At 48.4% G+C, this 26,663-nt stretch overlaps 1 protein-coding gene across 2 annotated transcripts in view; it reads left to right on the top strand.

The window, feature by feature from the left end:
* VWF (von Willebrand factor) overlaps positions 1 to 26,663 on the top strand; it is a 137,752-nt gene that overhangs the window by 67,308 nt on the left and 43,781 nt on the right. For both annotated transcript variants that reach the window (XM_045466410.1, XM_045466411.1), the window contains exons 18-28: positions 579 to 739; positions 8,339 to 8,442; positions 9,727 to 9,865; positions 12,202 to 12,336; positions 14,511 to 14,657; positions 17,297 to 17,437; positions 17,639 to 17,752; positions 18,963 to 19,119; positions 19,899 to 20,057; positions 20,720 to 20,855; positions 23,386 to 24,764. In XM_045466410.1, the coding sequence (XP_045322366.1) occupies positions 579 to 739; positions 8,339 to 8,442; positions 9,727 to 9,865; positions 12,202 to 12,336; positions 14,511 to 14,657; positions 17,297 to 17,437; positions 17,639 to 17,752; positions 18,963 to 19,119; positions 19,899 to 20,057; positions 20,720 to 20,855; positions 23,386 to 24,764 (2,772 nt within the window). The remainder of the gene's footprint in view (positions 1 to 578; positions 740 to 8,338; positions 8,443 to 9,726; positions 9,866 to 12,201; positions 12,337 to 14,510; positions 14,658 to 17,296; positions 17,438 to 17,638; positions 17,753 to 18,962; positions 19,120 to 19,898; positions 20,058 to 20,719; positions 20,856 to 23,385; positions 24,765 to 26,663) is intronic.

The following is a 26,663-nucleotide window of genomic DNA, read 5'->3' as shown; positions in this document are numbered from 1 at the left end:
GCCTGGAGCCTGTTTCAGATTCTGTGTCTCCCTCTCTCTCTGACCCTCCCCCGTTCATGCTCTGTCTCTGTCTCAAAAATAAATAAATGTTAAAAAAAATTGAAAAGAAAAAAAAAGAAAATGACATAGAAATCTCCCCTTAAGGTTTTTGTAACTAAATTAGCATGACCATTTTAGGAATGGTCCCCTTGGGGCCCCCAAAGTTTACTTTTTATCACCCAAATGCAGGTCCTATAAAGCCTAGGTCTGGACATTTCTGCAGTGCCTCCCGATTTAATGCAACCTGCTAAGGCAGGCTCAAGGGGATGAGGAACGTGGGCAGTCATAGGGTTGTGGAGAGCCAGAGAGGTGCCTTCAACGTAGGCATAGGTCAGGGGCTCAGATGAATAGATGAGGTGGCTATCTAGTCCCACTTGGGGAACCTGGCTCAGTGCTGGACCTGCTGGAGGTCAGGTCATCCCAGGGAGGGGGCAGTTGGGTCTCTGGAAGTGAGTGGCTGCACCTGGGGGGGACCAAGGACAGTGTGGAAGGTAGATTCATCCTTCATGGGTCGCCTCTTTGGTTTTTCTACTTCCAAGGCAAAAGGAGCCTGTCCTGTCGGCCCCCCATGGTCAAGTTGGTGTGCCCTGCTGACAACCCAAGGGCTGAAGGGCTCGAGTGTGCCAAGACCTGCCAGAACTACGACCTGCAGTGCATGAGCACAGGCTGCGTGTCCGGCTGCCTCTGTCCCCCGGGCATGGTAAGCCACCACAGCCACAGAGGTGGGCAGCCTGGCGTTTCCCTGCAGGCGGGCACACATGAGGTGGCTCTGGGGCAGAGAGAGGAAAAAAAATAGGAGCCAAATAAGAATGGTAATGGGGGCGGAAGCGGTGATGGGGTCAGGGGTGGGGGAGCGCCTTCTGTGGCTGACTCAGCCGCCAAAGTCGGGAAGGGAGATGGTGGGAAAGTGTCTAGAGTCCATCCTGATGAGATCTGACAAAAACACAGGAACTTAGGGCACAGAGGTGCCGGAGGAAGCAAAGCAAGTATTTCCAGAAAATACTTACAAGTGACAACAGGCATTTCCCCTGGAATTTTCCCAAGGGCCGCATTCTACTTACTCAGAGGAAAGAGCACACATGTATTTGGATGTAATTTGCATATATACATATGATTTTCTATTTCAAGAGATGTTGATGTTGCTGCCCTTTCACCAGCAAGGGCCTGCCCAAGTCCCTTCCCCTTGCTGAGCCTTGTTTTCCTCATCTGTAGAGTGGGTCACAGTCTTGGCCAGCTCTTGACATTCCATGATTCTGGGGCTGGGGCTTCAAACACCCAGTCTGCGGCCAGCGGTTCCTTGGATGCCTTGCAGAGTCCAAGGCATGCTGGTTTGCAACTACCTGGCTCTAGATTGCTGCTGGCGGCAGTGGTGTGAGCGGGCCCCTGCCCCTTACCTTCCCCCCAAGTCTGGTTGTCGGCCGGTTTAGTGTAAACATATGACAGTAGTCCCCCCATCCGTGGTTTTGTTTTCCAAGGTGTCAGTTACCCACAGTTAACTGTGGTCCAGGAGCAGATGCTCCTCCTTCTGATGTCTTGTCACAAGGTCAATATCAGCCTCATGCTTTGTCTCAATGCCCGTGTCATTGACTTCACTCCATCTCATCCCTTAGGCATTTTGTCATCTCACGTCATCACAAGAAGGGTGAGTGAGTACAGTACAGTAAGGTACTTAGAGAGACCACATTCATAGAACTTTTACTGCAGCATATGTTATAACTGTTTTATTTATTGTTGTTAATCTTTTACTGTGCCTGATTTACAAATTAAACTTTATCATAGGTATGTGTATATAGGGAAAAAAAGAGCATGTATGGGGCTCGGTATTATCTGCATCCCTGTGGATAAGGAGGGAATGCTGTAGACCTGTTATTCTTGTCACCCTGAAAGAAGCAACTTCTGGGTTCTTCTCTTTCAAAAGCATCGGGTCTTCTTGCTTTCTCTGACTCCAATTCCCCACACCCAAAGTGAGCAGTGTGTGTCTGGGGCAGGAGTTGTGGACGCCAAAGTGGGAGGGGGCAGGATGGCTCTCATATGGTTGTAAAGGGCATCAATGATGCCCAGGCCTTACTTGAAGGTCAGGGTTCTGGGCGATGGGAGATGCCAATGTTCTATAGATGCAACGGGGACTCATCATCGGTGGCCCACAGGAAGGCTGTGCATTGGGGTGTGTGCAGGGCAGATGATTTGTCTCCTTTCCTTCCAGCCCTCCTCCAAGACAGAGAGACTACCTGTTCATTCCCCCCTGGGTGTTCCCCTCTGCTTTAGCCTCTGATGATTCTAAACTGTCTTCTAATGGGGGAGCTAGAGATTGGCCGGGGAGCACCCCCAACCTGGATGGTCTTGTTTGATGCCTTCACAGAAGGTGGCTATTGAAGGAGGGGAAACTCAGAGCTGGGTAGGGACAAGAAATAGGCCAGGGGAGAGGAGGCTTCTGTATTGCTCTTTTTATCCTAAAGGATTCTCATTTTGACTGTTCCTTCACTGTACCTGGAGGGGAAATTCTCCAGACATCAGAGAAGGCTCTGGCAAGAAAAGGGGCATCCCTCAGGGGATTATGTCAGCATCAGAGACTCTTCTAAATGAACCTTTTGTTTTTTTCAATGAAAACAGTGCAGATCATCTGAGATAATAAGCACAGTACTTGTGTTATGGTCCCAAACCCCCAGTGGAGAGCAAGACCTCAAGTTCAGGATGTGGACACACGGTCAGGAGCTCATTGGCATTCCCAAAGCCTCTGGCATGCGCTCTGAGGACAGTCTGTGGATGTCTGTCCCATAAGGGGGTGACTCTAACCTCAACCGCAAGGGATTCTAAACTCAAAAGCTCAGAGTGTAAGAGATTGGCTTATTTTCACAACTGCTTCATTACAATGCCGACAAAGGTGCAAATCGTTGAGGCCAGATTCTGCAGAGCAGCAAAGCCCATGATTTATGAAGTGCGTAGTGTGCTGGCTGCTGCATGGGACACGTGTTCTTGGCTGAAACACAAAGACAAAGGAGCTGGAAACACCCTGTTTGGGCCCGTGTGACGGTGTAGACATCCTACCCAGGGGTGTTTCTCTGTGTGGCCTGTCCCCTGTGGGAGATGGTGAGGATGTGGTGTGTGACTGAGGGTTTTGGGGGAAGAGGTTGGGGATTCTACATTCTGGGGACTTGGAAGAGGGCGGTGGGGGGTGGGGTGAGGAAGTAGCTCTTTGCTGGGGGCAGATCTGTGAGAGTAGAAAGAGCACCCGAGTAGGAACAAGGCAGAGGGCCAAGCCCTCTGTTCAGGCCTCGCTCGCCCTTGGGTGAACATTCATTCTTTCTCTGAGCCTCAGTTGCCTCATCTGTGACATGGGCACATAATTCCTGTTATGGGCCCAAAGGGGTTATAGGTGAAAGGGCTACAGAATTGTAGGGATAGCTTTAACTATTTTCAGAAATAACCGAGGCGCAGTCTCAGAGGCTCTGCTCACCTCCTGCTTTCCACAGGAGAGATCCATAAAGGGCCTGTTTTCTTCAAATTTCCATCTGTTGTGGACCGAAGCTTTTGTAAATACAATAGAAAAGAATGATCAGAAAAAAAGAAACAAAAAGTAATAACATGCAAAATATGAGTCCCTCCCCCATTTTTATTAGATTCCACAGATGATGTATTACTCAATTGCCATATGATTTTCCAAACACCTACCCAGTTTGTGTATTTGCATCATCATAGACCCGTACTGGCCCTGGACTGAGCTTTGAGCAGCACTGCTCTGGGTTGAAGATTGCCTCTCCCCTTACAGGGCATCTCTCAGTATCCACTGTAAGGCCAGCAGCAACTGTCTGAAAATGTTGGGAACAGGTTGGGAGTCCCCCTCTCTGTAGTTTGTTTCAGGCTTGGCACCTGCTTACAGCCAGGTTTTCTGGGCCATATTACCAGTCCTGTTCCATGCAGTCCTCCTTGCATGGAACAAAGTGTGTGTGTGTGTGTGGGGGGGGGGGGTGTTTTTTATAAGTGGTCAACACCCTGGTAAATGGTATGGAAAAGACATTCGATTGGAGTCCCATACTTCCAGGTATGAATCCTGGCTCCTGAGATTTACTCAGCTCTAAAACTGGGATAAAGGGCTGTTGGGAGGAATGGGGGTGACAGTGACAGGGACATGGAAGTTGCTTAGTAAGTAGTAGTTTAATGACCACCGTAAGAAGTTTGTGGGGGAAAACCGTGAATCCTACTGTGAACAGAGAGATATGCTGTAGGAAGTTAGCACACAATGGGAGCAATTCTAAGACCTCTGTATCCAAGGATGTTGCACTGGAAAGATTCCCGTCTTTTTCTTTAGTTGAGAAATTCTGGAGTGAACTTCTTGCCTTTGTCAGAATGTTCCCCACTGTCACAGCAAGGTGGCAGCAGAGCACAACCCACTGCCCAGCTCCCTCCTTCCAGCCCCAAGGTAGTGGTAATTCTCTCCTCTCCAGGAGCACCATCCGGCGGTAGAGTGAGGAGGAGCCCTAAAGACCCAGGATTTCAACCCTTCTATCCCCCAGGAGTCTGAGCAAAGATAGGAACCGTTGAAGGCTGGAAATCCTCGTCTCCTGAGTCCTAGACTGGGCTCCTTCAGCCCTACTTGCCTCCCTCCCTCCCGTGAGGTGGTCTTGGAAAGTTTGGCACCCCCATCTGGGAGACGCTCACTTATCCTCCAAAATGTAGTAGTTACACTTTCCAAGCTACTAGTTCCTACTAGTTCTGCTAGTAGGAAACCTCTTGGTAGCTGGGAAGCATGTTCATTTCCCTGGTCCTTTGATGCCTGGCTTTATCACTGGCCCAATAGGAAGACTCAAAAGACTCTGGCATTGCTTTTTGAAATGCAGAGCTTGGCTCTGGGGCCCATTCAGGGTCAGCCTCACATGTGGGCACCGTATATCCTATGAGATGTCATTTTAAAAGGCTCAAGAAAGCCATTCTGTCTCAAAAATATCTCCTACCCCTTATGCGATTTGTCACCTAATTAGGCTTACTGAAGTATGAGGAGCATGAATTCATTCTGGCTAACAAGCAGGGGTTTTAGAAAAGCATACGGCCTTATAAATCCTCATAGGAAGCCCTTCACGCCTTAGTATGAATTATTTAATCAGATTCTTTCCTCCTAGCCAAACATCTAGTTGAATTCAGCTGCACTGATCTGGAGGTATTAATGGGAACAAAAGAGAGAGAGTTGGAAGGCAAAAAAAGATTTTGGAGCATGGGTCTGTATGGTGTTTATGTATGAGGGTTGGGTCAGGGAAGATGAAGCCTTTTCAGAGAAGAGCGACAAAATCACTTATTTTCTACTTCATAATTTTTCTTGTGGCTGACCAAGACCTAGTACCATGTTCTTGGCATGAGCCATTCTTACTCAGGATGTCCCAAGTTGATGGATAGTGACAATGATTTCTGCTTGTTTGCTTCTGAAGTCTTGGCCGTTTGTCAACTTTACCTTATTATCCTCTGGCGTCCCAGAGGGACAAACACGAGGCAGAGATGCTTCTCTTCATTAAAAAAAATTTTTTTAATGTTTATTCATTTTTTGAGAGACAGAGAGAGACAGAGTGTGAGCAGGGGAGGGGCAGAGAGAGAGGGAGATACAGAAACCAAAGCAGGCTCCAGGCTCTGAGCTGTCAGCACAGAGCCTGTTGCGGGGCTTGAACTCACAAACTGTGAGATCATGACCTGAGCTGAAGTTGGATGCTCAGTTGACAGAGCCACCCAGGTGCCCCGGGTTCTTGTCATTTTAAATACGATGTTCAAATGAGTTTCCACAAAGTCCAGTTAGGGACCACTATCCTGGCTTACCCTACGTGTCTGAGCAGTCCTCATCTTGATCTTGTTCATCCCCTGAGTTGTGCCTTTATTTCTCTATCTCTAGGGATTTCTTTAATGCTTTAGGGCTCTCTGGGTGTTTTTTTGCTGGGCTGGTGTTATTTGACCTCTCCCAAGTCAGAGCTGGTACTGAGGTGTGGCACAAGAACCCTCTCCTTTCCTTTTAAGGTTATGCTTTGTCCCCTCTCCAGCTGTGACTTATGAATCTAACCCCACACCTCTGTTGTCTTTATAGCGGTCCCCATCCAGTATGAAGGTCCTATTTTAATCCTGTAGTCCATCAGTAAGTCAGGGCGGAGAGAGCCATATGGCTTGTCAGTGAGAGTGCAAAAGGAGGAAGGGGGCACTTGTGGCTTTATCTCATGACCAAGCTGGGGTTTGAGTTTATATCCATTGCAGGAGGGCTGGGACTCACCCCTGGGCCAGGGGAGGGGCTACCTGAGCCATGGGGGTGCAAGACTCTTTGTCAATGGGCTGAATATCCTGGAGAGAGGTAGGAACATCCAGCATGCAGACCAAGAGGCATGGGAGCCCTCCAGCCAGCCTGCTCAAAGGCAGAGGGGCAGTGCACGTTCTGCTCAGGTGGGGTGAGGTGAGCAGGGCTCTTCTTCCTGGAATCCACCTCTGTGCATCCTCATCACTTTTGTCTCACATTACGTTTCCAACAAGGAGACTTACTGTCTGGTCTCCATCAGCTGTAGGTGTGGGTGTTGGAGAGCATGTCAAGCTTCCCCAGTAAATGTATCGGTCTTTCTTAGAGTAGCCATTAGGTGGCAGGCCTCGGACTTAAGTTAGAAGTGATGACGCTTTGAGGGGGGGATGTGAGAATGAACCCTAATTGTGATAGTTTCTGAAGGCTGTGGTAGAGAGACATTTGTCGCCTCCTCCCTGATCCTGCCAAGCTGTCATCTTCCCTACTGGGTGCCTAAGCTCCTTGTCTTCCAATAACAGGGCTTGGCTGACCTGCCTCTTCCTCATACTCTGTGCTCCCACCCTCCCCCTTCACTTAGGTCTTGAGGACTTGGGGTTGGGTGAAGGTGGTGGTTAATTGGAGGTTTTTCTTCTGATCCTGTTCTAACACACACACACACACACACACACACACACACACACACTACTTTAGCCTATGGTCCCCAACATAAAAGCTCTTTGTTTAGGCCAGGACTGCCCCATTCCCAGGGCTTTGTTCAGTTCCAAGCCCAGGGAACTCAGGCTTGTCCAGGGAGTAACTGGAACTCATGGATCCTGAACCAGGAACTTCTCACCCCTTAGGTATCTCTGGAACCAATGTGCTGTGGTCCTTTCACCTGAAGGTGATGGCTCTTTTAGATTACCCATAGCCCACACCAGAGCAGACATCCAGGGCTGTCCTACGGGGCTGGGACAGAAGCATATCTACGTGCTGGGGTCAGAGTAGGTTTGGAGAGTTCCTTCTGAGCCCACTGTGGCCAGCGGGTCTTAGTTCTTTCTTCCCTCTGACCCCTATAGGCCTGAGGAGTACAACATGTTCACATAGTACTTTCTTCCTGGGTTGAGGGCAGGGAAACAGAGCATACCCCCATGGAGGGTGTATCAGAATCCCAGGGGACTAGGCGAGGAGCAGGTATGTGGGGCTTGAACAAGCCCCAGACTCTGGCTTTGGTCCATCCCTGTCTATGGGCAGTATGCAGCCTTCATCTCCAGGGGCTAAATGCATTTAAGTTTTATTAAACACATTTTCCATCATTTCCACTGTAAACATAATATATGCTTATTGATGAACGTGTGGAAAAAAATTTAAAAACCAAAAAAGAAAATAAAAATCCCCTATTTCTCTGTCTGAGGCTTCTATCTGGATGGAACTTCTGTATTTCCTTCTAGTCTTTTTGTGGCATATTTTGGATTGTGTGTGCGTGTGTGTGTGTGTGCGCGTATGTATATGTATGTGTGTGTGTATATATATATATATATATATGGACTGTATGTAAGTACAGTCTTTCCCTGTTTTAAAAATTAATAGTGTCAGTATTTCTCACATCATATGAGTTTTCCAAAGGGCCATTTTAATAGCTACAAAGGATACCATTACCTGGGGATTCCTTAATGGAGTTAATCATTTTCCTGTTGAACAGTTGGTTGTTTCCATATTTTGCAATGATAAATGATTCTACATTAACCTTTGTCCGTAAGCCTGTTTGGTTTGGAGATATCCTCTGCGTGGTGTTACTGGGTCTAAGGAGATGCACATCCAAGGGCTTCTGCCACATGTTACTACAGAGTCTTTGCCACTGTCCCAGCAGGGTGTGAGGGCAGAGGGTGGTCGGAGTGTCTCTAGCTGAGCTGGGGGGATCAGTGTGTGGATGGGGGCCCGTGTTTGCCGAGCCCCAGCCTGGGTGGGCATGGGTTCCCCGGACTGGCCTGTGGCCAAGGCCATCTTCTCAGCAGGGCCTACATCACTCATTATGGCCCCTAAGACATTTGGATTCCTTTCCCTTAGGTCCGGCATGAAAACAGATGTGTGGCCCTGGAAAGGTGTCCCTGCTTCCACCAAGGCAGAGAATACGCCCCAGGAGAAACGGTGAAAATTGACTGCAACACTTGGTGAGGCCCTGGGAGAGGCTTTCCTGGGGCCTGCGCCTTTGGGCTGGGGTGAGCGGGAGTGGGGTCGCAGTGGCTGACGTGACCACAGGACTCTGGCACTTGCCTCCGGCACCCTGTGGGAACATGGTTGTTCTTTTCCTTTTCTCTGTGTCTCTGTTTCTCGAACTACAAAGTGGGGAGAATCTTTATCCTCTCCTGTGCTCACCCTGCATCGACCCTGTCCTGGAGAGTAGTGTTTCCAAGATGGACTTTGGCCTATGACTTTGGTCATGGCATGTGTGACCAAGCTGCCAAAAGGCACGGACTTTGGAGGGTCCTTCCCTGGCCTTATACTGCCCCCCTAAGCATTCTGCAAGTGTGCGTGGCATGGCTGGTTCTCTTCTTCCTTCTCTGTGCCCGCCATTCACTAGCCCTTTTCTCTGTTCACTCACCCTGCCTGTGACAGCTTTAGAGGAAGGTCCCCAGGAACAGAGGCAGGAAGGGCTGGGACCCGGAAGGCGCTTAGCTGTCTTTTGGGCCTGAGGTCTGAGCTTACCACCTCTGACGCACAGAGTGGGCTCTCTGATGTCAGCTCTGGTTATGGGGTGGGGTGGGGGGATGAGTGTTGTGGTAGTGGACACATCACCGTGGATTGAAACATAGCTCTGTACACACAAAACCTCTCCTGGCAGAAGTTCACGGTTGGTCACTATTTTCCCAACTCAGAACTTTCCTGCCGTTGTGTCTTTTTCTCCCTGTTAGTGTCAGAAGGCTCTCAACTTCAGTGTCTCTGTTCTGTAGAGACCCCATGGCCACTCTCAGGCATCTTCCAGGGAGGCTGAACCTCAGCAGATCCATAGCAGGTGGTCTACAGAGGAACTGGGCTTCTTCCCCTGGCTGCCCATCACCTTGGATGACCTGTTTCCCTCTTTGCCTCACTTCCCTCTTGAAGCAGGAGAGCAGCATGGCCTTCCCTTTCTCCCCCTTGGCCCTGTGCTCTAAAAATGTGACCGTTTATGGGGCGCCTGGCTGGCTCAGTTGGAAAAGCATGCGACTCTTGATCTTGGGGCCGTGAGTTTGAGCCCACATTGGGCATGAAGCCGACTTAAAAGAAATATGACAGTTTATGACTGGGAACTGCCCTTCCCCATCCCACCCCACAGGCAGCCGGTCCTCCACTTCTAGAGGCTTCCTGGAGGGTTGGGTGGCACCCCAGAGTGATCTGCATTCTTTCATTGTCTTTCATTCCGAAGGGCCCCTCACACCACAGTACCCACTGGTCTTCCTGGCCATTATTATTCCTAGTGTCTGTCGGGACCGGAAGTGGAACTGCACGGACCATGTGTGTGACGCCACGTGCTCTGCCATCGGCATGGTGCACTACCTCACCTTCGACGGGCTCAAATATCTGTTCCCTGGAGAGTGCCAGTATGTTCTGGTGCAGGTGAGAGCGAGGGAGGGAGGGCCTGCTGTCTGTCTCCAGGAGGCACTGGGAGATGCTGACTGCCCTTTGGGGGTTTCCAGATCAGATTCTACTGTTCTGTCTGTAGAAACAGCTCTGGGGCTGGTTTCCACTGGAGCAATTTTCCAGCCCCTAAAAGAAGTGCCTGAAACCCAGAGCCGTGGCCCATCTTCCTTCAGCTTACATGGAGACGTACAAGAATAGGGCAGAAGCTCATTTGTTGACTGGGAGTGGTGTGGGGGCAAGGCTACCACCAGCCTAAGGTAGTACCAAAATGGAATTAGAAAAACACATCTGTTCTTTTTGGCAGGCACAGCCTCGATCAGGATGTGCAGTGGGGAGGGTGGGATCCCAGGCTGGATCGAGCCCCTCTCACCCTCACCACCAGTGCCCTGGTGGGCGGCCCAGAACAGGGGGCTGGTTGGAGTGATCCCTGGAGTTGGCTTCCCACCCTATGATCCTATTGCGTTCTCTACCATTTCCATTTCTAACCTAGTGCAATTCAGAAAGGGCATCACAGAAAAGTCATACTGCCCAGGAAATTCTAGGTGGTGAGTGAGGGCACCGGCCTCTCTGCCTTTCTCTCCCCACTGGGTGGATTCCTGTCAACTTCTTTTGCTGGTTGACACCAAAGTGAGTAAGCAAGGAGGTATAAGTGCTTTTCTCATGAGGGATGACACAGCTCGACTCTGTGAAGCTTTAAACAAATGTGGTCTCACTGTCTCCATTCTCAGGAAGAGGAGTAGGGACTTGGCGTGGTCTGAAGGGAGGACCACAAACTGGTAGGAGCCTCAGCCTCAGAGACAGAACTGCAGGGCCCGTGAGTCAGGCAGTGAGGGTACCTGTAGAGCATGCTGGGAGTGGGGCAGAACGAGCAGCAGCACCGAGAGGCTGTGCACAGGGCATGCTTGGAGTGAGCAGTGGCACCAACTAATGGAGCCTCCTACCTCCCATGACCCAGTCTGGCCCCAGAGAGGCATGCAGTGTGCTAGAGAGATAGGGCATGCACATGATAACATGGTTTTACTGACACTTAGGAACCTGGGGTGTATCCCCCTCTGGAGCGTTCCTACAGATTACATATAGCAGCTCGTCTTTTGATTATCTGCCTCCCAACCTTGGTAACAAAAGATGAGGTGACACCATCTCTGGCATTCAACCACCCAGCCAGTATCAAATGCAAGTGAGCATCCAGAAAACACGACTAGACTGATTCCGTGCAATGAGAAGCAGCTGGTCAGATCCACTGCTCCCCGGCTTTCCCTGTCCAGGCAGAGCTTTCCCAAGCGGGCCAGTTTTAGTGTCCCTTTCAAATTGTCCCCCTTTGTAGGTTGCTTGTCTGGCATCACAGCCAGTTCTGTTGTCTCCTTCTGATACGTTGTCCCAGATCCTCCCCTTTCTCCCTTCTTTGGGAGGTATCATCAAGACTTAACTCTTTTTAGCAAAATCTCAGCTGGTGACAAGAACCATTTATAAAGCACCTGTACCTTTGTTCCCTCTTTTGTCCTTCACCATCCCATTGACTCAACATAGATCCATTTAACCTAACAATCCCCACTAAGTTGGCTGATCCTGTGTTTTAGAGGGGCTGATTGTGTGTGTCTGTGTCTGTGTGTGTGTACGGGCGTGTCAGAGAGGTAAGTGACTTGCTCAGTGTATCCAATAACTGGCAGAGCAAGGCTCACACCTAGTTTTTCTGTCTTTTTTTTTCTCCTACCATACCACAGCTATAGCCACCATGGGGAGGTATTTGCTAGAAGTGTGTCCCCTTTTTGTTAATTTTCTATGAAATTGCCGGCAAGGACCAGCACTCCGTCATCCTCTATTCCCAGCCAGAGGTGGTAGCTTAGCATCCGTGGAGCTGTGTCAGACGACCTCTGGTTACGTTTCTGGGCCGGCAGTCCAGAGGGATTCAGCTAGAATTTAGAGCTACAAAGTGCCATGTGGTCAAACTGTCCTAGTTAGCTGGGTGAGACTAAGCACTAACAGGTTCTAGGTAGGGGTATTTAGGCTGATGTGTTCAGCAAAGCATGTCACGTGCCACTTCTCCCTCTCCCCTCCCCCTCTCCCTGCTTCTCTACCTTGTCCTCACTGACCTGGTTCATAGGTAATGGCTGAAGATGACACACCTGTCCCTTCTCCCCCTAAAGTCATTCTCTCTCCCTCTCTCATTCCCTCTCTCTCTGTCTCACACACGCCCATGCATGGACACGGTAACATCCTTTAACACATATCCTTCGATGGTCTGAGATGGTGAGATGCCAATATTCTGATCTGGGGAGAGGTAGCAGGGATAATATTTCTCTCCCTTTCCCCAGGATTACTGTGGCAGTAACCCTGGCACCTTCCGGATCCTGGTGGCGAATGAGGGGTGCAGCTACCCATCCGTGAAATGCAAGAAGCGGATCACCATCCTGGTGGGAGGAGGCGAGATCGAACTGTTTGATGGGGAGGTGAGTGCCAGCCTCATCCCCTCTACGCTCACACCCCTCTGTTCTTCTGTCAGCTGATTGAGACCATGTATCAAGCGCTGTTTAGAACTTGTGTGACAGAATATCGTACAGTGAGCATGAGGCAGAGCCGTATCGTCTGACCTTCATATATTCTATGAGAAGAACAAGTTGCAGGTGACCATGGATAACACGATCCCATTTTAGTAAAATAAAGTTCAGATATGTGAGTGGACATAAATGTGGGACTGTATCCACAAAAGTGCAGGAAGAATCAGGAGGGTGGGGTGGAGATTGGAGGGCAGGAGGCCTTTCCCTTTCATATATATATGTATGTGTGTGTATATAGTTATGAAATATATAGATAGGAATATATATACACACACCACACATACACACATGTACACATATACTAATGTATACACATATGTACCTATATATGTGCATATGCACACACATATGTAGTGTATAGACATAAAGATCATGTATACACATATCATATGCATACACATCATATATACACACGCACACATACACACATATACATAATGTATACATATATACATATCTGTCATATGATATACGTGGGTATCATTACTACACAATACATATATGTATACATATATAATATATATGCACACATGTACATATAATATATATACATATCTATCATATATGCACTAAAATATATAGATATATATTATATTTACACACACCTAAACATTTATTTTGGGAAGTAATGATGTTTTGGGGATTTTTACTGTATGTTTTTCAGTTCTTTTCAGATAAAATCTTTTCAAAAGAGTTCAAAAGAGCAGTGAACATATTTAGTCCTTGTATACTAAGAGTTTATGAAGTGGTTCTCAGAAGAGTACAGAAGAACCACCTGTCATCTGATTTAAGATCCTGATCCCGGGGTCCACCCTGAGATTCTCATAGGTCTGAGGGGGACCCCAGAATCTGCATCTGGAGCTCCAGGTAGCCTGGAGACCACAGTTTTACTTCTGTTGGTCTGAATGTCTTGTACTAGGGAGAACAGGGCCTGGGCTCAAACCTGTCCTGGTATCATCATTTTATTCCATGGTCTCAGCCCGCATCCCTTACTTCTTGGGAACATGCACCGATACCAGGAGATGGGGAGTGAATTCCCCATTACTGGCTGTGGGTCAGCAGTGTCAACTCTGTGTCAAAGGACAGATGACAATGGTGATGTCGAATAGGAGGTGAGCACTTATGATTAGCTCTGCACGTGTGTGTCACGAAGGAGAACCTTGGCAAAGGGTGACAGGTGCTTTGCAACTACTTCAGTTTTATGAATTAGATAGTCAGCCAAGCACGCTGAGCTGGGCTCTGAGGGCTCGCACAGGCAACAGTTCTGCCAAGTCTGGGGTCCAGGTTGGAGTCTTTCTGGAAACTGAAATCCATGATTCCTGCCACCATCGCTGAGCTTTTCAGTCTCTCTGTTCTCGGTCAGCTGACTCCTGATGACGGGGACTCTGGGGAGCAAGAGATGGGGGAAGGAAAGGGGAGAGTCTAGTGCTCATTTATATAAACGGATAGATTTTTAAATGAATTGCTTAGCGATATTTAAAATCATTGCCATGGTTTTTTAAAAAATTTTTAATGTTTATTTTTGAGAGAGAGAGACAGAGTGCGAGTGGGGAGGGGGAGAAAGAGAAAGGGAGACACAGAATCTGAAGCAGGCTCCAGGCTCGGAGCTGTCAGCAGAGCCTAACACGGGGCTCGAACTCACAAATCATGAGATCACGACCTGAGCGGAAGTCAGACGCTCAACCGACTGAGCCACCCAGGCACCCCTAAAATCATTGCCATGTTAAAACCTGATTAGGAGACCTCGTGCATTTAATGATCAAGTATAAAAAATTATTTTTGTGAGGTGATGGATATCTCCCACTGGTAGGTTTCATTGTATTTTTGATCTTATAATTACGATTTTGCTGCCATCTCTGCTATGATCCCTGAGTCATAGGATTCTTGGCCAGTGATAGGCAAGACTGATGCAGAAACATCCAGGCAGGGTGTGGGCCCCAAAGGGGCATGCTCTGACCAGGTGGGGCAAATGACTTGTAGTTCTGGAGACAGGCAGGGGTGTGGGGTGGAGGGGGTCTCTCATGTCTGCCCTTCACTCCCTCTTCTCGTGCTTTGTCATCCTTCAGGTGAATGTGATGAAGCCCATGATGGATGAGACCCACTTTGAAGTGGTGGAGTCTGGTCACTATGTCATTCTGCTGCTGGGCAAGGCCCTCTCTGTGATCTGGGACCACCGCCTGAGCATCTCCGTGGCTCTGAAGCAGACATACCAGGTTAGTGGCTCTTCTCTGCTTCCTCTTCGTCTTGTCTGTGACTTGCTGTTTGCACCTTTCTCAGCTTTCTGAGCAGCAGCCCACTGGCCCTGCCCACTGCCACAGGGGAAAGTGGCTGGTCATCTCGTCTGGCCTCCTTTCCCAGACAAATAAGACCATTGATTCAAGGTGTAGAGTCAGCCTTGGCTGTTTCCGGAAACCAGCTGCATGTAGGAAGGACTGTGGCTGGCCCCAACCCAGCAAACCATTCCTTGAATGGCCTTGCTAGGCATGCAGTTTATATCCCCCAAAGAAGGAAGTGAAAGATGAGGCAATAGCTTTTCTTATGGTTTCTTGACCTAAAGAGGCATACTGATCACGCGCCATATTGTTAAAACACTGTGAAACATTCTGGGGTGTTGCCTTGCCATTTGAACCATAGACCAGTACATTCTGAGAGCTATTTGTAGAACTGCTGACAGCCTAGTTTAGAGAAAGTTACGCCGTTTGTGTCCAGGTTCCAACAGTTTGTTTGGACTTTGTTTTTCTAACCGGCAAGGGTGGGACAAGTACTCTGTCTACTCTGGTGGCTAATTTAGCCTCAGTAGCATCTCTGACAGCACCATTCATTTCGGCTGTACTGAAGTGAGGCTGCACTGCCCTTATTTCCTGTGGTGCTCACTCTACTTCCTGAACACAGTAACAATTCACTCATTCATTTATTCAACAAATCCTTACTAAGCCCTATTATGTATCAAGCCCTGTTCTAGGCACTGTGGCTACAGCAGGGAAAAAATTACATATGTATATGCACGTATGTATATAAATATGGGTATGAATATGTGTATGTATATGCGTATGTGTGTACATGGGAATATGTGTGTGTGTGTGTGTGTGTGTGTGTATGTAAACCCTTGTCTTAGTTTCCTATTGCTGCTATAACAAATTACCAAACTTAGTAATTTAAAACAACAACATAAATTTATTTTATTTTTAAATTTAATGTTTATTTACTTATGACAGAGAGAGATAGAGAGTGTGAGCATGCACGCAAGTGGGGGAGGGGCAGAGAGAAAAGGAGACAGAGAATCCAAAGCAGGCTCCGCTCTGCCAACACAAAGCCTGATGTGGGGCTTGAACCCACAAACCATGAGATCACGACCTGAGCAGAAGTCAGACGCTCAACCGACTGAGCCACCCAGGTACCCCAGGAACATAAATTTATTATCTGAGGGTTCTGGAGGTCAAAAGTATGAAGGGCTGCATTCTCCTGGAGGCTTTAGGGGAGAATCCGTTTCCTTGCCTTGTCTAGCTTCTGGGGCCTGCTTGCATTCCTTGGCTCATGGTCCCATCCTCCATCTTCAAAACAAACAGCACAGCATCTTCCAATATCTCTCTGCTTCTGCCAGCTCACCCTTCTCTGACTCCTCCCGTGCACCTTGTAAGACCCTGTGATTATACTGGGCCTACTTAGATTGTCCAGGACAACCTTCCCATCATGAGATCCTTAACCTAATCACATCAACAAAGTTCCTTTTGCCATGTGTGGATTAGGGCATGGACATCTTTGCAGGGGGGGGCACGGTGTTGCCTGACACAACCCTGGTGGAGATTGTATTCTAATGGGGCTATTATTTTAGATTGGTTGGTCTGATGAGACCTGTCTGAAAAGGTAACATGAGCAGAGTCTTCAGGGAAGGGAGGGAGTGAATCATGTAAATATCCAGACAAAAGAATTTAAGCTGTTGGAATAGCATGTTCAAAGGCCCCAAGTGGATGGCCTTTGGGGTATTTGAACAATGAGGCCAGTGTGGCTGGAGAAGAGGGACTGGAGTGAATGGTAGTTAATAAGGGCAGGGGCCGTACTATGAGGGGCCTACTATGAGTAGGCCTTTCATCCAATTTTGTGAACACTCTTCTTATATGTTTCCCAGTAAGTTCATCCTTGTACCAAATAGATTCTCTGTATTGAAACAAAAGAGAGCAAGTCACATCTCAAGACAGGGCTCTAAGTATGTTGTAAGAGCATAATACGCTTTGTTTTCCAGGCTAGATATTTCTAGTTCTTTACATAGTTTTTATGTGATGGTTTCCATTCATTCAGCAATCACTTGTTCAGGACTCGTAGCTGCCCATGCTTGCATGTTGTATACATGATAGGTGAACACAGAGACAAATAAGATATTATGTCAACCCTGGTGGTTTTTGACATACAGCAGAATCCTAGCCGGCCTGTTCTGGACAGGCTGCAGTTGTCCAGATAATGTGCTTGCATTATTACACTGTCCACAGTAAAGTATGACTAGAACGTTCCCTCTTTGGATCTGTACACTCTCATTGATGTGATGTTGAACTGACTCCTCTTTCTGCTCAGCCTGCTGGGGAGAGTGATGGTTTATACTGGAGCAGGTTGTCTCTCTTTGTGAATGACCTCTGTTTAACTTGGAGATGGGGGATGTGAGGAAGCCTGGAAAAACCTTGGCAAGGACAAGGCTTTGCTGATTATCCTGGTCTGCTTCTGGGTCTCCATCCCTGTCCTTTTCCCAGCCTCTCCTTCTTCTGATGAACCTACCTTCTTTGCTGCCCGGAACTCTCCTTTCCCTGAGTCAGAGAGTTTGCTCCGAGGTTTACAGTGCTCATGATCTCATCTTGTCTGTTAGGAGAAAGTGTGTGGTCTATGTGGGAATTTTGATGGCATCCAGAACAATGACTTCACCACCAGCAGCCTCCAAGTGGAAGAAGATCCCGTGGACTTTGGGAATTCCTGGAAAGTGAGCCCGCGGTGTGCCGACACCAGGAAAGTATGTCTGGGGTCTCTGTGTGGACCAAGCCCAAGAAGCGTGCTTCCTGGAACGTCCCCATCAGTTTTATGGGGGTTGGAGGGGGGTGGGGTGGATGGGGGTGGTATGAACTTCAGTGGAGGCATGGCTCCAGAGGAGGGTCTCTTGGATCCTTCTGGGCTGTGTTTTGGTCCATCTGTGTCCTCTTGCCCTGTTCCCCAGGTACCACTGGACTCATCCCCTGCTACCTGTCACAGCAATGTCATGAAGCAGACAATGGTGGATTCCTCCTGCAGGATCCTCACCAGTGATATTTTCCAGGACTGCAACAGGCTGGTGAGGGCTGTGGGGTCATTGGAGGCAGAAGACTGCTAAGGGTGGCCGAGTGGCTTGGGCACTTGGAGCATGAGCTTCTAATTGTGGACACCACCTTGGAGGCTTTGAATTGGTCTCTATCAAGTCACCTCTTTACTCCCTTTCTCGGCTTCAGGCTGGGAAACAGAAAGCATAAAGGACAGTGTATGAGGAGAGCAGTTCCTGGTGAGCCATTTTTCTTCTACGCAAGGCAGAGCTCTTCTGGGCATCTGACAATGCTTCTCTTTTGGCCTCAGTCTTAGAGCTTGTGTGCACATGTATGTGGGTGTCTGTGTGGGTACACGTGTATATATGTATACGTGCACGCACACAGCCACGTACACACGCATGCGCTCTGTAGCACCACATGTATGAAACCAGTCTCAGCAATCCTTTTATCCATCCAGTGACTTTTAGTTCCTGAAGATACTTCAGAGAGTACCTAGGGTTGGCTAGTTGGGTGGACACCCTGGGCATCTCGGTTGGAGGAAGGAAGGTAGTGAGGCAGCCAGGGAATCAGGATTGTTGGAATGTGTTGGAAACAATGATGCGCTTAATGTCTGAATTCATTCCTACCACAACTACCTTGGAAAAGGCCAGTGTGTGCAGCAGTGTGTGGGGGCGGGCAGGGAAGGTGAGAAGGGGTTACTGAGATCTAATGTGGGTAGTGAGTGGGAAGCTTGCGGGGCAGAGTCTGGGAGGCCCAGGTCGGTCCGGTCCTACAGTCCAGCGGAATAGCCCCACAGCGCCCCAGTGAGGCAGCATGAGCAGTCCTGATGTGTTCCTTCCTTCATTTTGAGGCAAAGGAAGAAGGCAACCAGCATGTATGTGTTTATGAGAAACAGCTAATACCTGTGAGGTTGAGTGTGGGTTATGGGAATGGCTGGCTGGCTGAGCAGGTATGTGGGAAGATGGATTGAAGAGAACGTTCTGAAAAATTCTAAGGCATATCACATCCTATGAAAGGCCAGCAATACTCCTCTATTCAGCTTTTCTTGTTGGAATCCACATTAGGACTAGGAATTTGTATGCCTTTGTACCCACTCCCTGTTGGGGCCACTGACCAGCATTTCTCCTTCTACCCTGGAGCCCCGGTTGCCCTACTCTGATCACCAGAATATTTTCCCCCAGACCAAGAGCCAGGGTTCTTGAATTCTGCCCAGGCCTAGGCCACCCTGAGACTCCCTTGCAGGTGGACCCTGACCCATTCCTGGATGTTTGCATCTACGACACTTGCTCCTGTGAGTCCATTGGGGACTGTGCCTGCTTCTGTGACACCATTGCTGCCTACGCCCACGTGTGTGCCCAGCACGGCAAGGTGGTGGCCTGGAGGACAGCCACATTGTGTCGTGAGTCCTGATGTCCCTCAGACACCATCCCTCATGGATCTAGACTTTAGCACCCCTAAGTGGGGTGTGGGAGGACTCCTTCGTGGGAGAGAACATAGAGCTCCTATATGGGGACAGATGGCTGAGGGTTGAAGGGAGTTAAGACATTGATGGGCATGCCTGGTTGGTTCAGTCAGTTGAGCATCTGACTCTTGATTTCAGCTCAGGTCATGATCTTGCCACCTACTTGGGATTCTATCTCCCTCTCTTTATTTTCCCCTCCCCCATGCTCACTCTTTCTCTCTCTCTCTCTCAAAAGAAATAAACTTAAAAAAAAAAAAAAAAGACATTGATGTGAGTGAGTAGGGAGAGGGGACAGTGATTGAAGGCATTAATATATAGAGAAATTCCAGAAGAGGGAGAAGATGAAACAGTGATGAAAAGAAGAAGGAAGTCAATATTTTAATTAAATTCAATATCTTTAATTAGATGCTATTATATTTGCCAATGTGAGTGATCAATGCATACATTATTTAGAGAGAGTCTTCCTTGGGTGGGAGCAGCTGAATGTTTTTATATGGAGAACAGATTCAGAACCATTAGGTTCCTGGCTTAGGTGCTTTAAAACCTGGGCAGCCTCTAATACTGGTGACTCACATGCTGCTTAGTTCCCCACCGGCGTCATCACTTCCCCCAGGGCCGTCACCACCATGGGTGTCACCACCATCTCTTTGGGGCCTTTGGTGCCCTCCCGTCTCCTCGGGTGGCACAGGGTGCCTGCTCATGTTCTATCTACACAGCCCAGAGCTGCGAGGAGAGGAATCTCCACGAGAACGGGTATGAGTGTGAGTGGCGCTATAACAGCTGTGCCCCGGCCTGTCCCATCACATGCCAGCATCCTGAGCCACTGGCGTGCCCGGTGCAGTGTGTGGAAGGCTGCCATGCACACTGCCCTCCGGGTAAGTCAACTGTCCTGGGTCGGGAAGGGTTGGAGGGCGGGGCTGGGCTCTCAGGAAAGGTGCTTCCTGGTGGTGCTCAGCTTCACCCCCTGTCCTTTCCACCCTGGGTTCTGCTTCCAGGTGCTCTTTCATCCAAGCCAGGCCAGCTATGATTTTTGTCAAGTTCAGCTCCTATACCGTGCTTGTGTCTGCCTATTTATGGGCTTACCATCGAGAGCACTTTCTGATAGAACTTTCTGGAATGGTGGGAAAGTTCTGTGGAAAGGTAGCTCCTGTGTCTGAGGAATTGAAGTTTCAATTTTATTTAGTGTCGGTTTACATTGAAATTTTACTAGCTGCCTGTGGTTACTGGCCACTCTATTGGATAGGACAGATCTAGAGTAATCAAATATATTCTTTGGTGGAGTGAAAACAGCCTTGGAAATAAGATTTCATTTGTCCTGAGGCTCGGGCGTGGTGAGTTAGGGGGAAGGAATATCCCCTCCCAGTCTTACAGAGGGATACACCAGGCCCAAAGAAAGAGAGTTGCTTTCTAAGTGGTGAGGTGGCCCTTGAGGGAGGCCGGCAGAGCTAGCTTCTGGTAGAGGCTCCTTTAGCTAAAAGCGAGTCTTCCTTGTGGGAAAGGTGAGAGTTTTTTTCCTAATGGGGGGTTTGTCATGCAGGGAAAATCCTGGATGAGCTTTTGCAGACCTGCATCGACCCCAAAGACTGTCCTGTGTGTGAGGTGGCTGGTCGTCGCTTGGCCTCAGGGAAGAAAATCACCTTGAACCCCAATGACCCTGAGCACTGCCAAATTTGGTAAAACAGACTCTCTGGTGTTTGAAGTGATGTTTTCTGGGGCCTCTTCAGAGACGTAGGTTTGGGGAAGAGCTTGCTATGCTGGTTGAGAGGTTGAGTGCTTGTTTTGTTTTATTTCTAGAGTTTGCTTCTCTCTCTTTAAGGACAGACTACATTGCTTCCCCAGAAAACACTTCTTGAGAGACCGAAGTATTTTTGTTTCTTCTGTCTTGTGGAAGGATATAGTCTCTTACTGTTAGAAATAAGCCCATCGACCCAATGAAAGGAGGGACGCAGAGACTCAGAGCACAAAGAAGCGAGGTTTTAATCAACCTTCTTGCAAGAGTGGGTATCTGACGGACAGGAGCACTCGGGGCAGCTACACAGACAATTTATCTCCTAGCAGAAGTCCCTCCCCCAATTCTTCATTGGTTTGAGTACTACAGAGGTTACAGCCTTACCTGGATGTCTCCTATGCACATGAAGGGCAAAAAGTAGTCTGGTAGGAACAAATGTTCATTCCCTGAGGTGACACAGAGACCTTCAGTCCCTCCTCCCTGTTTCCTTTGGTGCATGCTCATTGCCAAGCCTGCAAAAATAAGCCTGAGAAGTGAAGAGGGGAAGACCTAGGAAGTGAAGTATCTAAGGGTTTGGGACTCCATTGTGGGGGTCAGTTGTACGTATTTCCAGTAGGTTGTAAACTCATTGTTAGACAATACAACTTTTATATGGTACTTTTGAAAACGAATCCTCTCCCTTATTTCTCACATTATTGTCCCTGGAGGTCACATCTAGTCCAACAACAGATACCTATGGAAGTCAAATTGCTTTTTACTCAGAGCCCCGACCCCTCAGTGTGACATAGACACCTTGGGGCCACAGCCAAGGTCCCAGGATGGGGCTTTTGTAGTTGGGAGGGAAGACACTATCACTGCACCCTGGGTTCTCACTTGGATTACCTCTGGGAACTGGCCTTTGGGGAGGTGAGAAGGAGTCCTCAGGGTGAGCTCTGAACTTTCTGAAGCTCTGCTCCCAAGTAGGGAACATGTGTTCAGATGTTGATGTGTTTAACACCACGCCCTGACACTGATCGAGCCTTGTGGGAACTTGAACTTGAGAACTTACATTTTCTGGGGAAGGGCTGTGGCCACAGCTGCCAGAGTCAGACCCCACCACTGCCATCTGTACAAACAAGGGGAACACTGTCCGGGGTTAATTTTCTAGCAGACACAGGAAACTAGAGAGTATGGCACTCACGCATTGTTAACCAAGAATTGAAGCAATAAATCGTGTGGACCATGGGGGAAGTAAGAATTAACTTCCCAGTACGATTCTGCCTGCCCACCTTCCCCATGCTGAAATGGAGACCGTAAGGAATGAAAAAGGGGAGAAGCCGACACTGACTTGGGGTTCTGAGCCACACAGGCATGAGAGCTTAGACCCCTCTCCCGGCCTCCCTCTGCTGTCCCATGGGGAGGGCAGCTACCAGGGTACACACTGTGGCTTCAGACAGCTGTGTGCAATAATTCCAAAACAGGCTGGGGACATTGCATGAGAGGCAAGGCACAGGGGACGTTTCTCAAGGCTCAGAGAACTGCTGCCTCTCAGCTTTACTGGGGTTGCTGAGGGCAAGTGGCCTCAAAGGTGGAGAGTACGTATAGGGGATGGTCCCAACCTCTGTGGGTCTCCACCACGGGGCAGCTTGATTTCACCTGTGGTTTGGTATACGTTGCCATCTCTAGGACGCTGGTGAGGAGTGACCAGAAGGGTCTGGAAACTTGGTTTGTTAGGGCAGGAATTTGTATGAGGGTAAGGGCTCTGCTGCAGACTTGTGCTTGGGGCTGGGTGCAGGGCCTAGCCTCTCCCTGGCACATGACAGGTGTTCACCGCATGGCTCTTGGAGGAATGAATGAATAAGCCACTGTCTTTTCCCCTAACATCTTGGACATTCCCAACTTTGTTCTGGGATAAAGTTGGGATTTTGAATCTTTATTCATCTTTCCAAAACGTTTTTACTCCACTTTTTTCTCTTTTTCTTGAGGCCCAACATATTACACAAAATTCGTACAGCTTAAATTGTCACAGAAAATACTGTAAAGCATTTATCTTCAATAGGACCTTTACCAGTCTTGGTCAGCATCATTCTTTTAGAGCATTATTTGTCTTTGGAGACACTTGGAAGAAGGTTTGGATTATAATTAAATATTTATGCTATTAGAGATGTAGGTTGAAAAGACATCAACTTTGAATGGCAGTGTGGATATCCTAGAAGCAAGAAAGGTTCTTCCTCAGGTGATGGAATCCTATGATGGATTAAAGCTTTGGCTTCTAGAATAAAGGGAGGCTTATTGCTGCATGTGTAGAGGTGCTATTTGGGGACATATGTTAAAAAATGCTGTGTCACTTAGGTGGGGAGTGATTCATGGGACCTCAGTTCAGGCAGGCCAGGCAGGCAGTTCTAGGGGAATATATGTGGGATGGTTCTAAATAAGGCTGAGGAGTGCCCAGAAGTTTTTCCTGAACCACTCCTGGTTTTCTCTCTCTACCGCAGTCATTGTGATGGTGTCAACCTCACCTGTGAGGCCTGCAGGGAGCCTGGAGGCCTAGTGGTGCCCCCCACAGAAGGCCCGGTCAGAGCCACCACCCCATACGTGGAGGACACCCCGGAGCCGCCCCTCCACGACTTCTATTGCAGCAGGCTTCTGGACCTGGTTTTCCTGCTAGACGGCTCCTCCAAGCTGTCCGAGGCTGAGTTCGAAGTGCTGAAGGCCTTTGTGGTGGGCATGATGGAGCGTCTGCACATCTCCCAGAAGCGGATCCGCGTGGCCGTGGTGGAGTACCATGACGGCTCCCACGCCTACATCCAGCTCAAGGACCGGAAGCGACCCTCGGAGCTACGGCGCATTGCCAGCCAGGTGAAGTATGCAGGCAGTGAGGTGGCCTCCACCAGCGAGGTCTTGAAGTACACTCTGTTCCAGATCTTTGGCAAGATTGATCGCCCTGAAGCATCCCGCATTGCCCTGCTCCTGATGGCCAGCCAGGAGCCCCAGAGGCTGGCCCGGAATTTGATCCGTTACGTGCAGGGCCTGAAGAAGAAGAAAGTCATCATGATCCCGGTGGGCATCGGGCCCCATGCCAACCTCAGGCAGATCCACACCATTGAGAAGCAGGCCCCCGAGAACAAGGCCTTTGTGCTCAGTGGTGTGGACGAGCTGGAGCAGCAAAGGGATAAAATTATCAACTACCTCTGTGACCTTGCCCCCGAAGCGCCTGCCCCTACCCAGCATCCCCCTATGGTACCAGTCACTGTAGGTCCAGGGCTCATGGGGGTTTCATCCTCGGGACCCAAAAGGAACCCCACGGTTCTGGACGTGGTGTTTGTCCTGGAAGGGTCCGACAAAATTGGTGAGGCCAACTTTAACAAGAGCAGGGAGTTCATGGAGGAGGTGATTCGGCGCATGGATGTGGGCCAGGACGGCATCCACATCACAGTGCTGCAGTACTCGTACATGGTGACTGTGGAGTACACCTTCAGGGAGGCCCAGTCCAAGGGTGAGGTTCTGCAGCAGGTGCGGGAGATCCGGTACCGGGGTGGCAATAGGACCAACACTGGACTGGCCCTGCAGTACCTGTCTGAACACAGCTTCTCAGCCAGCCAGGGGGACCGGGAGCAGGCACCTAACCTGGTCTACATGGTCACTGGAAACCCCGCCTCCGATGAGATCAAGCGGATGCCTGGAGACATCCAGGTGGTACCCATCGGAGTGGGCCCTCATGCCGACCTGCGGGAGCTGGAGCAGCTCAGCTGGCCCAACGCCCCCATCTTCATCCAGGACTTTGGCGTGCTCCCCCGAGAGGCTCCTGATCTGGTGCTGCAGAGGTGCTGCTCTGGAGACGGGCTGCAGATCCCTACCCTCTCCCCCACCCCAGGTATGTGGGCACCTGGCCTGGCGAGAGAGCTGCTGAGAGCTGGTGGGGATGCAGTTCTTGGGTACTAATCCTGCTTTTCTGCTCTGTATCTTTAGTCAAACCCTCGCCTTTAGAGTACGAGCCTTTTGGGGAAAGGAGCTTATAAATTCAAAGGTTATACAAGGCTATTGTTAAAATATAAACAATACCAACGATGTAGAGTAAAAAAATACAAGTTTTGGTTTATCCCACAGCCTCATCCCCACCTAATCCCACTCCTTGCTTTGGAGATAACCTGTTCAGTCTGGGGACTCTCAGCTTTGACCGCACTGGATGGATAAAATTACTCTAAGTAACTGGTGTTCTTTGGGGCAAGGCCAGAAGTTGGGTGACAGGCGGAGGGTTGCATCCTCAGATTCTGGAACCAGACTGCATTAGTTTGAAATTCAACTCTGCCGCTTACTAGGTAGGCGATTTGGGGCAATTTATTTTTGGTAATGGTTTTTGGGCAATTTTGAGCAAATACCTCTGTGTATATGTTTCCTTATCTGTGAAAAAAAGTGGGGATGACAATAGTACTTGTAAAATGCTTAGGGCAGTTTTTGGGCAATTTTGAGCAAATACCTCTGTGTATATGTTTCCTTATCTGTGAAAAAAAAAAATGGGGATGACAATAGTACTTATAAAATGCTTACGGCAGTACCCAGGACATAGCCAAGCGCTCAAAAACTGGTTGCTACTACTATTGTTGCCTCCTTCTTAACTGATACTAATGTCTAATCAGCTCCTAGTTCTAGAGCACAGGAATGTTTAAGACAGTCCTTGGTGTGTTTGGGACCATCCCAGAATAACTGATTTCTTTTTTTCCCCAAAGAACTTGATTGTTTTTTTTTTTTTTTAATTAAGTGTAATTAACATACAATGTTAGTTTCAGGTGTACAACACAATGATTGAACAATTCTATCCATTTCTCAGTGCTCATCACAATGAGTGTACTCTTAATCCCCTTTATCTATTTCACCCATCCCCCACCCACCCCCTCTCTGGTAACCAACTACAGTTTTTTTCTCTGTATTTAAGTCTTTTGTGTGCATGTATTTTTGTTTGTTTGTTTGTCTCTTTTTCCTTTGTTCATTTGTTTCATTTCTTGAAGTCCAAAGATGAGTAAAATCATATGGTATTTGTCTTTCTTTGACTTATTTCACTTAGCATTAGGTCTACGCTCTAGCTCCATCCATGTTGTTGCAAATGTCACTATTTCATTCTTTTTTTATCGCTGAATAATATTCCATTGTGTGCATGTGTATGTATGTATGTATATACACCACATCTTCTTTATCCATTCATTTATGGAAGGACACTTGGGTTGGTTCCATGTCTTGGCTATTGTAAATAATGTTGCAGTAAACATTGGGTGCACATATCTTCTTGAGGATGTGGAGAAAAAGGAACACTTGTGCACTGTGGGTGGAATGCAAATTGGTGGAAAATAGTATGGAGGTTACTCAAAAGATTAAAAACAGAATTACCATATGATCCAGTCATCCCACTATTGGGTATTTGCCCAAAGAAAATGAAACACTAACACCAGAGTAAGTGTCTCTTAGTTAATGTCTCTTCATTCTCACACTTGTTTTAAGTGCCTTTGTTTTTGTTTTAACCAGAGCCACAGGTTTATTTAAATTCTTGTGATATTTCTGCTGAGGAGAACGGTAATAGCATTATCTGATCAAATCTGGAATGGCCTTCAGGCCAGAGGTTGTTTCTGTGCTGTGATCATGACTCTGTGCCCAAACATTACCATGCACACTGGTCATTTATAGTTGGAATACCTTATAGCACATTCACCAGCCCATAAGACTTGAGAGCATAGAAGTCACCCTCTAGCCCCATGCTGCCACTCCATTTCCTTTGGCCATC

This window comes from Leopardus geoffroyi, chromosome B4 (genome assembly GCF_018350155.1).
Source record: "Leopardus geoffroyi isolate Oge1 chromosome B4, O.geoffroyi_Oge1_pat1.0, whole genome shotgun sequence".
Lineage (NCBI taxonomy): Eukaryota > Metazoa > Chordata > Mammalia > Carnivora > Felidae > Leopardus > Leopardus geoffroyi.
The sequence above is the reverse complement of the archived record's forward strand: the minus strand, read 5'-3'. Positions and strand labels throughout refer to the sequence as shown.